At 40.0% G+C, this 13,610-nt stretch overlaps 1 protein-coding gene across 1 annotated transcript in view; it reads left to right on the forward strand.

The window, feature by feature from the left end:
- Nucleotides 1–13,610, forward strand: part of scfd2 (sec1 family domain containing 2) — a 133,198-nt gene that overhangs the window by 30,682 nt on the left and 88,906 nt on the right. The window contains exon 4 of the mRNA XM_053488965.1: nt 1,075–1,250. Within this exon, the coding sequence (XP_053344940.1) occupies nt 1,075–1,250 (176 nt within the window). The remainder of the gene's footprint in view (nt 1–1,074; nt 1,251–13,610) is intronic.

The raw sequence follows: 13,610 nt of genomic DNA on the forward strand, positions 1-13,610 counted from the left end.
TTCTCGGACCGTGGGTTCAGCGATCGGCTAAAGCTGTTCTAATTCCTTTTGCAGATGAGTTTGATTAGAATTGTTAATTCTCATTATAAAGTGGGCAAATTTATGCAACCAGGTTACTGTAAGCTTTTTCTTCAGTTTTTGCCCTAAAACATTAACTTTTTGTTTAACTTAAACTTACAGTAGATGTTTGTCACAATAATCATGACAAAAAAAGTGTACAACTTTAACCAGGGGTGTTTTTTAGACTTTTTATATCCACTGAGCTCAGTGTTTCAGCAAGATCACTTGTCACTACTCATTTTTACATAATGTACAGAAATGTTGATAAATATGTATGAATTACATTAATTATTATTTGTTTTTATTTATACGAGGGACGTTCATATCAAACTGGGACGAGATTTCTGGTGAATGGAGAAATAGAACTGATTGACATTTACAGAAGACTTTAAGGGCAGTACGGTGATAAGACGCTTAGCCGCAGGAAAACATTAGATTGGTGCGCACACTCATGAATGACGACCCTGGCCGAGGGTCGTTCAAAGCCCACTCCAGTCCGGTGATCATTCAGCAAGTGGACCATCTGATCTTTGAAAATCGACTGATAACATTCTGAAGGAAGAGATGCATCTGCCTGTGGAAACTGTACATACAGTATATTTATTCACCAACACCACTTGCACGTTACAGGAACTCGGCAGGGAGTTATTGCCATATGCTTTAGTCATATAGCCTTTTCCACATGTTTGGGCCATTAAAGGCGTTCCTGGGGGGTCGGTGTTCCTGACATGAAGCAGACAGTCCCATAACTGTGTTCTGTTATTCTTACAAGTCCTGATTTGATTTGAACGCACCTAGTAGATGTTCAAATCCACCTATCCCTTTGATCTTTTTTATAGTGAAAGGAGCAATGCTTGAAAATGATTGATAAAATTTTAATAAATATAATATACAGTAAAACAAGAGTATTTAGAGTTTTGTCTTCAGTAAACACAGTCTAAAGCTGTAGTACAGGTTTGATTGCAACATGCTTTTTCTTTGCATTAAAAAGGAAATTCTCTCTTTCTCTTTCAGGCCGCGTGACAGGGGAGCAGCTCTCCTCGTATGTGCAGTTGTTTCGGGACAATTGGCCGGCGGTAGAGAATCACTGCGGGCTTTTACAGCTGGCACTGGGCACTGCTCAGACGCTGCGCCACCCATGCCTGGCCCAGTGGGACGCCTGCCTTGCCTTTGAGAGACTCCTCCTTCAAGTAAGTCAGCTAATCACCATGCTTCATCGCTAGCCATAAGTTGACTTTTTAAGGTGGTTTCACCATGGCTACGTCTGCAAACATGCACACCTACTACACTAAACATGTAAAGTAAAGCAGTACTAAATACAAGACTGTTCCTAACTTTAGTTAGAAAGATGCTTGGGGCCCCATTTTTTTTTTTTACAAAAAAATTTGTAAATGTTAAAAACAACAGATAAGTTGTTTAAGTTACAATTTTAGCAAAAAAAAAAAATATTTTCTTAAATATATTTTTTTTCATTTTCTTTAAAAGTTCATACAGTAACTACCTTCCAAGAAACGTGCAAGATAATTCATCAGCTAAACAAGTAAGATGCTGAATTTTATGAAAAACCGCAAACAAATGACAGAAATAACCGAACATTACCAATAAAATCAATTAAAGTGGAACCTCGGATTGCGAGTAACACGGTTTGCAAGTGTTCTGCAAGACGAGCAAAAATTTTTATAAATTTTGACTTGAAAAACGAGCAAGTCTTGGTTTTATGAGTACCGAGTATCATGTAGCACGCATGCGCTTTTTGTTTTGATGCCGAGCGTCACATGATCTGAGCTGCGGAATTGTGGGTAATTCCCCCGTTAATGTGTGTATGTGTGTTTGTGTGAAATTCAAATAAGAGAGGAGAAAGGTTTACAGTGTAAGATAAAGTGCAGGTTAATTTGTTTTATTTTTGCTTTATATTTTGTGTTAATTATTTTTATGTATTTATTTTTTTGGGCTACGGAACGAATAATTAGAGTTTCCTTTATTTCTCAAGGGAAAATTTGCTTGATTTATGAGTGTTCTGGAATACGAGCTCACTTCCGATATGAATTATGCTCATAATCCAAGGTTCCACTGTACCTCTAAGGAATATTAGTTGGAAATGCTAGCTACTTCTACTGTAGTTCTTGTTGTAAATTGGTAATTAAGTAAGAATAGTAGCTGGCTAGTTAGATTTCAGCAGTTTTAAACAATGATCTACTTAAATTTTAAGGAAAGATATTTGGAAAGTGATTTCCAAAAATCAGGTAGAAATACAGTTTAGGAAAAAAAATGGACATTTGGAATATTTTGATTTCATTAGTTTAACAAATTTATGTAGACTTCAGGTTTAGGACTAGGAATTTCTAAAGTAAAAATAGATGGATTTCAGTAGTTTCCCAAAGTTATTCATGTGCATGTAGAGTTTAGGAAATTAATAGGTAGACTCCAGACTTCAGAAGTTTCACACTGTAATGTAGAAATATATTTTTAGGAGGAAAATAATTATTCATCAGAAATAAAATATCTAAATAATAACTGGGAAATTTTGAACATTGAAATTTAAGATGTTGGGAAGTTTAAAAACGGTTTGTCTCATGTGTTCCGAAACTGTGAGGCTCGTATGAAGCGGTAATGTAAAGCGCCAGTACAGTATGAGATAAAACATGGGCTGTTAGAGCAAACATATCCAAAACAGTCCAAGGTGAGGGCGTGTAAAATACCTGAACTGAGAGGCTCAGTGTTAGACGCTCAACTCAGAATGTTGAGTAGAAGTGACGTTATGAGCAGTTACTGTACAGTATGTGCCAGATTATGTCAGAGCATCACACGAAACTGGCTGGACAGAGTTCAATGAAACTTGGGCAGTATTGAGTAAAAGCGATGTTATGATCTGTTATTTGCTGGATTTAATAATCTACTTTATAATAAGCTCTGAGTACTCTGGTTTCTCCCCACAGTCCACAGACATGTAGGCTAGTAGTGTGTGTGTGTGTGTTCTGTAGTAAAGTCAGTCAGGAGGAATGTGCAGCGAGTTTAAAGCAGACAATCGGAAGCCAAAAATTAAAAACCTTGCGATCGATTGTACCCTACCTTCTACCCCAATCTTCTGGGATAGGCTCTAGAGCTCCCAGGATAACGGGGTACACCGAGAAAGAGAGAGAGAGAGATTTCAGATTCATACATTAATGTTATTTATGGATTATGGATTATTATTATTATTATTATTATTATTATTATTATTATACAGTTTTAGGATGGAAATTTGTAAAATAGTTTTAAAAAAAAAAAATACATTTAAAAGAAAAAGTAGATTTCAGCAGTTTTCCAAAATTAGAAATAAGTTATTTAGGAATAGTAAGAGCAGGATTTCTGATTTCAGTAGTTATTCAAAAGAGTTTGTTCTGTTCTAGAGGAATACTTGAGTTGATGTCCTTATCCATAGTGGTGTACCATATGCCAGATTCCCTGCATCATATTATAAACTCATTCCCAAACACCATCAGATTCTTGAGCCACAGTGTTCAGTGAGCCCGTCTCAGTGACTTCAGTCCACAGCTAATTGCTGTAATTGTCCGTCACTGGCGAGTCTTTGTAGTGCAGCTCCGCTCATTACAGAGCAGTGTGTGCAGGTGCAAAAAGAGACCGGGATCCAGCTGTAAACACAGTCAGGGCCGGCATCACTGCTCCGACCGCAAGTAAACAAAACCAGAGCACAACATGGCGAGGTTGTCTAAACGTCTGGACGAAAAAGCATGAACACGTACATTCACTCACACACCCCCCTTGCCGTCTGTTTACAACGCTGCAGAGACTTCTTTTAAGAGCGTGTAGGAGTGTGTTTAGCATTGTGAAGAATCCTTGACCAGAAGCCTCATGAGGCAGAGAGACACGCGAGTAGATGTGTATGACCGGGAGTTGGGTCAGGGGTCAAATATGCTTCCTATTAAAGGAAAGAGGGAGAGAGAGTCACAAAGGAGAGATGGATAAATGAGACGTGGACCTAAAAAGGAAATCTAGAACTTGAAGTGATGAAGGGATAGGAGAGAAAATGTTCCTGCTGAGATATAAAAAAGAAAAGATTTTCTGGGCGGTGATCGGAGTGGCACATACTGTACTGTACACGCGCACATGCAGGCTCCGTGCCTCGCTTCTCTGTCGCTCATTAGTTTACAGGGTGTGTTTGATGGAGTTTCAGTGTTGTTAAGCTATCAGCAGGACATCAGTGTAAGAACTTGGTAAAGTCAATCAGGGGAAATGTGCAGCGGGTTCAAACCAGACAATCAGTAGCCAAATCGCAAGGCAAAGCGGGGAACACACACACGCACACACACACACTCACACACACACACATATACTGTACATCTATAGGTAACATGAATAGTTCTATTTTGCCTATTCTTTTCACAAATTAAATTATATATTTTTTACATTTATAATTAATAAAAAAATTCTTTTACATCTTTGATTATTAAACTTTTTTTGTACATCTATTTGCTACATTGAATTTGACTGGCGGAGTGACTGATAAGGCAGATTAATGTTGGGCTGCTTCAGCAGGGGACACGGATAAGGATACTTTCAGCTTTTCATTAAAGGCAAACTGTAACGCAAAATTTACTCTGTAGTCGTTTTCCAGTCACATTGGTTTCCAGTATGCATGTACACAACCACCCAAAAAAAAAGTGACGCCAAAAGATTGTGACGTATTGTGAGCTCATATAAGAGGAGGCCCTTACCCCTAACTCATTGCTCTGCTCTGCTGTTCTATGGGGTCGTGGCTTAGCAGTTAGTTTTATATAGACGTGAGGAATTAGACAAGGAGTGAAACGGATGGAATTAAAGAAAATGGGTGTAAAGAAAATGCATTTTATGCAGACACACACACACACTTTGGGGAGGTTCAGAGACCTGTGTTTACTTGTTAGAGGTCCCAAGTTACACATATTAGTATATTGATGCACCAATAAAGAAACTTTAAAATTGAGTATTGTGGTAGAGTTGATGCTGCATCACAGTTTCTCCCTGCAGTGGTTCAATAGCACAGAACATCAAAACAAAAGTTTTTTTTTCTTCTTCTTCTTTTCTTTTGTCTCATTAACTTCACTTAAAAGAAAGAAAGAGATCCTGATAATGAAAAATGGCTTTACTGTGTCAGAGAGGATGTTAGTCAAGATGAAGGATAGCAGGAGAAATGAGGATTAGATGCGAGTTGACACTCTTTTGTTTTCTAGAGTTCTCCTTGTGAGCTTTTTCTTTTTAAGCATAAATCACACACTCATACAAAAACGTCTGTGGTGCTGAGAATAAGTTCTGCCCTCTCCCTCGCTCTTCCTCCCAAACCCTGCTCGCTTGCGTGTTTTGCTCACTTCTTTATTGCTTACTCCTACAGACAGACACTAATTCGACACATTCTCATCAGCCACTCATACTGTATGACTCCCGCTCCTGGTCAATCTGAACTTATCAGACCACATGACCTTTTCCATCGTTCTCCAAAGTTCATTCTTTATGCTCCTTAGCAAACTGAAGCCTTATTTCCGATGAGTCTCACTTGTTGTTGATCTTTCGGCTGCTCCCGGCAAGGGGTCGTCACAGCAGACCATCTGGTCCACACGTACAAGTTTGGCACAGGTTTTACGCCGGGGTGGCCGGGGTTTGGGCACCGGCTGGGAATCGATCCCGGGCCTTCCGCATGGGAGGCGAACCGATTAACCACCAGTGCCCTTCTGATGAGGTTCTCTTATGGACACACAGCTGTTTAGTCCCAATCCTGCGAGTTCTCATCACATTGTGTGTGTATGAAAATGATCTTTTATTATTAAACATATGCTATGATGTTTATCGTCAGTTTTTTTACTATCCAGCTTCACCAAGCTGTCTAATATAACCCTAGGTGTCTCATGAACATTTCGTGACTTAATTCCATTCATTTTTATCACTGTTGTTGTTTATTTTTCCTTTTGAAACCTGACATTATTTAACTAGGCAGTGTATAATAAACTTATTTTCTTTGTAATTGCATGTCTTATGCAAACCAAATTGCGGTGCCAACCCATCCTCCCAGTCAAGTTGTTCAGCATTTGTGTCACCAGTATTTTATAAACGCTCTTACATTAGCTATTATAATCAACCTCATATAGCAAACAGTGCATTTCTATATCCAAGAAAGCAATGCAGCACTGCAGGAATTATTTTTGTTTCTGTTAATAGTGCCACGAAGCCTGCAGTGCCGCACAGTATCGTTTGCTGAGCTGGCTGAACTTGTCTGAAAAAGCACTCAGCGTTTTTACAGAGTGAAGAAACGTGCGACAAATGAGCGTTACCACCGGTACAATCTGTAAACTGGAAAAAACAAATGTTTTTGATTGTTAAGCGCACTCCCAGGTGTAAGAGTGTTCTTTTTCTTCTAGTTCTTAATCCTACTTTTCCTTATCAGTGTGTGATGTAATTATCCAGTAATTATGTAATGACATCATCAACATCGAATCTCAGTTTTGTGCCTTGAGCATAATGCTGCCCTGAATCTTAACACTCACTGTAACGAGAAACTCTTTCTTTAAAATTGATGGTTCAAGTTTTAGTCACAATACAAACTGTGTGCAGCTCCGACACTAATACTGATATTTGCATGAAATTTCTGCATTTGGCAGAAGCCCATGTCTAGAGTGACTTACATTTATCTCCTCATGCAGCTGAGCAGTTGAGGCATGACAGCCTCACTCAAATTTGAACCCGCGACCTTTCCGATCAGTAATCCAACATCTTAACCACTCAGCCACCCCTGCCCCTGTGGCTCATGTCTAATTGCGCTAATGTCCATGGGTTATAAGAGCTGGGGAGTTTGGAGACCAGGACGCCTTCCACCTTGACCTTCTTGTCACGTTCCTTAAAGGTCAAACTGACATCTACATACTGTACATTCTAGGACCTATGGTTTCTCAGCAGATTATTGCCCATAGCCTGTTTCCATAATGCATCCTGGTGTCATCTCCTCCCCAGATCCCGGTGCACACCTGCCGTATCCATGCCATGCAAAGAAAAATAGGGCTCACTGGACCAGATTCCAGTTTTGCAATTGTCCTATGAGTTGTTACTTCTTCCTCCTTAAACTTGTGCCACAGAAATCCCTGCATAAGTTCAAAGCAGAATGGACAGTCTTTGCCATACTGTCCACTTGGCACCTGCAACCCTTTTTGTAGATTATATGTTTTGTTAGAACCCTATCAGCAGGTACTCACCATGGCATGCCCTGGACATGCTCCAACCCACTCATCTGGCCAAGGCAGTTTTCAAACTTGATCTTTGATCTTGAGGACTGACTTTTTTCTCTTACTTAAGAAAGAAGTGCGCAGCCTAACACAGCACTTCCTCCAAGATCACGTGAAGCCATCGACTGCATCTTTTTTAAACTGCTGCTCCATTAGCATTTGGCAGTGACATAAAAAAACGTCCCTCTGGACTTTCTGGACCTATCTGCCTATGGATGGCTCACCCAGGAATTAAAACTCATGGTCACTGGGTGTCAAGCGAAGAGAGAAATGGCAGAAGTCTTTTTAAAATTATTTTACAAATACAAAAGAACATTGAACTCTGAATCTGGTTTTCTAGTCAGTTTGTAAATAAACATACCGTGTGTGTGTATATGTGTATGTATATTGCGTCGGCCAACGCCGTAACGTTTCTAGCCTGGCTCTGAATGGTTCCTCAGTTGGTCACAGCCTAGTCAGAAGGGGCGCTGGGGTTTGGTGTAAGGACGCAGTGTCCTGCATACTCTTGTCTGGCCAGACTGTTGGCCCGATGCCCACGTGTTGGCCTGGCACCACTATACACTCTTCTGCCCACTGAACCCACTGCACAGAGCTGTGTGTATAGCAGGGATACACACAGGGACCACATGTGTGGAGCTTCTCTTGTTCTCTGAAGGGCCAGACTGAGCAGTTTGGGTGTGTGTGTATTTTGTGTTTGTGGATGGGCAAGGTGTACGGTCACACAAGTTTGTCAACAAGTGCCCTCTTTTACCTTTTCCTGCAAACCTGCTGGCCAGAACTGACTGGGCTCTTCAGAAAATATTTGTACCTCAAACCGTACGCGTGTACGTTCACTTGGGTTAGCAGGCAGCCAAAACACACATCTGAGTTGTTTATTGGACATCATGAAATACTCACGAGTATGGTTAGACAAAACAAATCAGCCTAAATATACTATGTGTACCATATTTACCAGAGTTCAAAAAATCCTTCAAAATTTTTGCCTGATGTGTTGTAGTGTTGCTTCCATGTTCTTTTCCAGCGAAATAAACCTACAACATTATGCTTCCATTCCCGTGCGTCACATTTAAAAACCAAGAGGCTTCTTCCGTGTACAATTTACTTTCAGGTCATGGTGATGTAGGACTCTCTAAATGCTTGTGATTCCTCCGTCTCTCTCTCCAATTCCTGGCGTCTCGGGGTTCAGTTTAACCTTTTAGACTAAAGTTCATGCATATCTAAGATGTGATGTTTTTCAGGTAAGATCTGAGTCCCTTTTGTACAGTATGTGGTCCTAGATCGGATAAATGTCCAACACATGGTCATGTGACTTAAATGAAAATGTCAGATCAGAATTCATGCGACTTTTTTGCGCGCGTGTGTGTGTGTGTGGTGCTCGCTGACGTGCAGCACCGGGAGCGCAGGGTTTTTATATCAGCGCTAGCAATAGCCGATAAAAACGGCTAAAACTAGGCATCTGGATTTCTTCCTTCTTCTCGACCATACAGCTGACTAACTGCTCACCGTCCTCCAGAGTGAAACCCCAAATATATCTTTGCTAAAATCTTATCTAGTATTTTGATATACCCATTATTTGAAACATCCATTTATTATGAGCAGTCACACAAATACGACAGGGTTTTAACGCAGATGGCAAAGGCACATGTCACATATCATATAAAAGTCATGACATGCAAATCTAACCAAAAAGTTGGAATTGAACAACGTGGCTTATAATGTGAACACAGCCTAACTGTGACAAGTGATTTATATTTCTTTTTTTTTTAATAACCAGCCTAGTCAGAGTTCTAAATGTAAAAAGCAAACAAAGTTATGTCAGAATGATGATTGATTTGATCTCATACAAAAAAAAAACTAACTCAGAGTTGAAAAGACCAGGCCAAATTTGCAAACAGGGACTAATGTGTTGGGTACGAAGCTCAGAAATGACTGTATTAGCTTACATCTGGAAAAATGGTTGGCCTGTTAAAGTTTGGACACCAAAAGTTTCGGACGACTGTGAGTCAAATCCAGCTGTGGCTTTTCTTTAACACATGTGGCCCTGATCCCTAATCCTAATCCCAAGACCAAACTCTGGGTCTAATCCACAGATGTGGTGCTATATGGTCTCAAAACTAAGACCATGCTGCTCAGTGGCGGAGGAAAACAACCCGACCAAGTGTAAGTCTGGCATGTTGATGTCACCGATGGCGTTGCTTTAGCGCATAATTATACTTTATACCTGATCTTTGTGCCTCTTTCTTTAGCAAATGTCCTTGTCTTATGTCAAGATTTTTTAGTTCGTGCAAATGCTTATTGTGCTTTCAGATGTTGGACTTGAAATCTTAGTTGAAAACAGGAATTGGACTTGTTCAGTTAAAAGATTGTGTAATGTTATTACATCCGTTTCTGAAATCTTCCATGCTGTTTAAAATAAAATAAAATAAAATAAATCACATATAGTGTGTATTTAAAGCTTTTTCTCGTGGTGTAAAATGAGAGAAACATTAAGGGCGTTTTCACATTAGGGTTCCGCGAACATGATCCTAAAGCCTGGTTCATTCTTTGATCAGTGATGATACAATTGTTCCACAGGAATTGTCCATAAGTCTGCTGGAAAACGGCGTCTCTGACCTACACAACCGTAGCTGATACTGTTAGGAAGGCATGCAAGAATTACCATTTTATTTTAACATATCAATAATATTAGGCACAGCATGACATTTAACTTCCTCGTTCTCTTCTTCTCTTGTGTTTAATGGCGGCTCACAAACCAAGTAGGTGCATTCTGCCCCCTGCTGTATCGGATGGTGTCAATATGCAAGCGTACCTGGGAATAAAAAGCAACAGCAATGTGAACATGGGCCAGCAATCGTTCCTGGGCACAGGAACATCAATCACACCCAATGTGAAAGCGCCCAATGTTCATTAATGTTCAAGATATTAAATATAGTAAACATTATACTGGAAATGTATTGTCTCAAAATATCCACATCATTATGTTGGCATTAATATACCGTCTTCTCTTTTTCATGTTTTTGTGCCTCTCAGTCCTGCACATCCCTACTCCAGACTGATTGAGAGCGCAGGGACTCGAACAGAAACGTGACCTCTGGCTTTGCATTGTGACTGACTTTACGCTTCATTTAATCGCAAAATCATAAAGAAATTGCCCATGTGCTCACAATGCCTTATGGGAAACACACACAGTATCTTAAATATACAAATATATACAATTTACTTTAAGTCTCTGCATTATTGATTTAAAGCAAACGCCTGGTCTAGAGAAACTAGAATCATAATTCTAATTAGTATGAGCTCAAATCCTTTACATTGTGTCATCGTGATGTGTGTGGCTGATATGAAAGCTGACAAATGTTTAACACATCCTTTAATCTCCAAGTTCTTCTAAACTGTATTATTTATTCCGCTTAACTTTCCAAACATGCCAGACTCTGATGAATGCCATAACCCCGTCTATTGTCCCTCCGTCTCTCCGTCTCTCTGTTCTGTCTGGCTGCTTGTCTGCTTTATCAATAATGCAAAACACTGCAGATCTTTTGTATATTTAAAGACAGACACATGCAGAGGAACACAACTTTACCGGCTCCGTGCTGTCATTTACACACGCAGACACTGTTCTAGCAAATCACCTTTGACCTCCGAACCTTTAACCCACCCTAGGGTCAGTCTCCCCCTTCTTCCCCTTACATGCCTGCAGTATCTCCTGATGTCTGGAAATACTCAAACACAAACACACACACAGACTGCAATATCTACTCGCATACTTTATTATTATTATTTTTTTGGAACACATCCTATTAGCGTAATGAGGAGTTAAGTTTTGAGTGCGTTGACCCTGTGTCTAAACTCATACACTGACCCTTAAATCCTTCCCTTCTAGCAACAAAAGGTACAGTAATTGTCTTTACCACATATCATGCTAAGACTGGCCTTGTAGACGTTTGCACTAATTAGGATTAGTGGGAACTGGGGAAGGGGAATGCGGGAGTAATATTATCTTTGTTACTGGTGATGGTAAAAGTTTTGGTAAGATTTAAGCGACATTATTGTTGCACAATATTAATTTAAAAAGAATTTAAATAGATGAAACCAAACCAAACCAATTGCCATACGGTTTTTAAGGACGGCATTTCACCCAAATCCACATTAAAATGCTTTAATTATCACAGAATCCAGCCTTTAGCGTGACCACACCAGTCTGCTTACCTGAACCCTAAAGTGAGAGACAACCCGGAGATGTAATGTTTTGGATTTGTTTTTTTTTCCAGATTCCTTACTGTAAGTTCATGAGCAGAAGAATGTAGGGGTAAAACTGATTTACATTTACAGAAAGAAACGTCTGATCGTTTAAAATTGATGGGTAACCTGTCGCCAACTTGCAGAAGTGACACATCATATTTTCACATCTGTTTGGGCTGTTTAAGGAGTTCCTGGGAGGCCAGTGTTGCAGACATGTATCAGGCAGTCCTATCATGGCTCTGATGACCGGAGACTGGTATCTAGCACTGGTGAAGTACTGTACCAGCAAAGTGCTGGGATAAATGCTTTAGAGAAATAAAGGGAGTTTTCACTCTCATGTTTGTGTCCTGTTATTATACATAGTCAAAAGTTCTGGGTTGCCTTAAACGCCTCGATTACGTAAAGACGTACCAATAATTTATACATATGGTTTGGTTCAAATAGTAGACTGAGATTTTGTGAAGGGATTTGACATCTATTTCTCTTATTGTAAGGTCTGGATCATGTCTCTTTCTGCCATGTCTGTTTCATTTCCACTGTATTGAGTTTTCACGACTGACAGCTCAGAGGAGACGATGCCTTCAAAGCATGTTTTTGTTGTAAATCAAGGACAATTTCCCCTCACAGGAACATCGTTTTGCTTAATTACTGCAACACTGCGTACGTGTACTCGGACCAGCCTAAGCCTGAACGGTGACTGTGTGACGGTGTGAGGTATTTGGTTTTTCCTTATCATTTGTCCGGGCTGTTTGTAGTGTTTTACTGAGGGGACGACACAGAATTTGATTAAAAGAGTCAAATATTTATTCTGATCTAGTCTGTGTGTGTGTGTGTGTGTCTGTGTGTGTGTGCTTGCGTGTATATTTGTGTGTGCGTGAGCACGTATGCCTACACACTAGTATACACGTGTGCAAGTGTGTATGTACACATGACTAATTTACGCTGTTTTCCTATGTTTAGGCCCATCAGATTACTCCCGGAAACAACACACACACACACACACACACACACACACACACACACACACACACACACACACACTCACACAAACTAGGATGTTTCTAATGGAAACCTTTGCTTTATTGCACATATACACACATACACATACACACACACACACACACACACACACACACACACATGCACTTCAATATACAAGCTACTAGAGAGTGCATTCATGTACACAGACACACAGTTTTTTCTGGACGTAGAGATATTGAAACAGCTGTGTTTATTAAAGCTAAATCTCTGTTTGAGGTAGAGTCTGTGTGGATTGTGTGTGTGTGTGTGTGGATTATGTGTGTGTGTGTGTGTGTGTGTGCAGATGATGAGACACAGATTGGTCTGCAAACTGTATAATGAATAGTAACAGAGAATATACGTATTAGGGAAGTTACGGTTTAGGATGAGGAACATAATAAAATATGTATTCAGGGTCGCGGGACCTGGAGCCTATCCCAGGAGGCTTGGGGCACGAGGCAGGGTACACCCCGGACAGGGTGCCAATCCATCGCAGGGCACACACACACACATACACACATACACTCGTACATTCATTCACACACTACGGGAAATTTGGGAACGCCAATTACCTGCATATCTTTGGACTGTGGGAGGAAACCGGAGTACCCTGAGGAAACCCACCAAGCACGGGAAGAACATGCAAACTCCATACATACAGAGGCGGGAATCGAGCCTGGCCGGGAATCGAACACGGACCCTCAAGGTGCAACAGTGCTAACCACTACACCACCGTGCCGCCTAAATGTATGACAATCTGTTTCTAAAAATATGTTTACCACAAAGAAAATATTAGATTATTAAACTTAGGTCAAATGTTTTTAAAATTGCAAGCGAATGTGTCTTGTTCTACTGGCAGGTAATTTTGCAAGTTTTTTTGAATGAATTTCCTAAAAGATGCAAAATGATCTTCCGTCAGGACAGAAAGACATTTTTGCAACATTTGACGAGAACAAAGCTTAATAATTCTATATTTAATTTGTTGTTACTTATTTTAAGAAATTAAAGATAGGTTTGGCTAGATTTATGAATATTAGTCAT

The sequence above is a fragment of the Clarias gariepinus genome, chromosome 27 (genome assembly GCF_024256425.1).
Source record: "Clarias gariepinus isolate MV-2021 ecotype Netherlands chromosome 27, CGAR_prim_01v2, whole genome shotgun sequence".
In the NCBI taxonomy this organism is placed as follows: Eukaryota; Metazoa; Chordata; class Actinopteri; order Siluriformes; family Clariidae; genus Clarias; species Clarias gariepinus.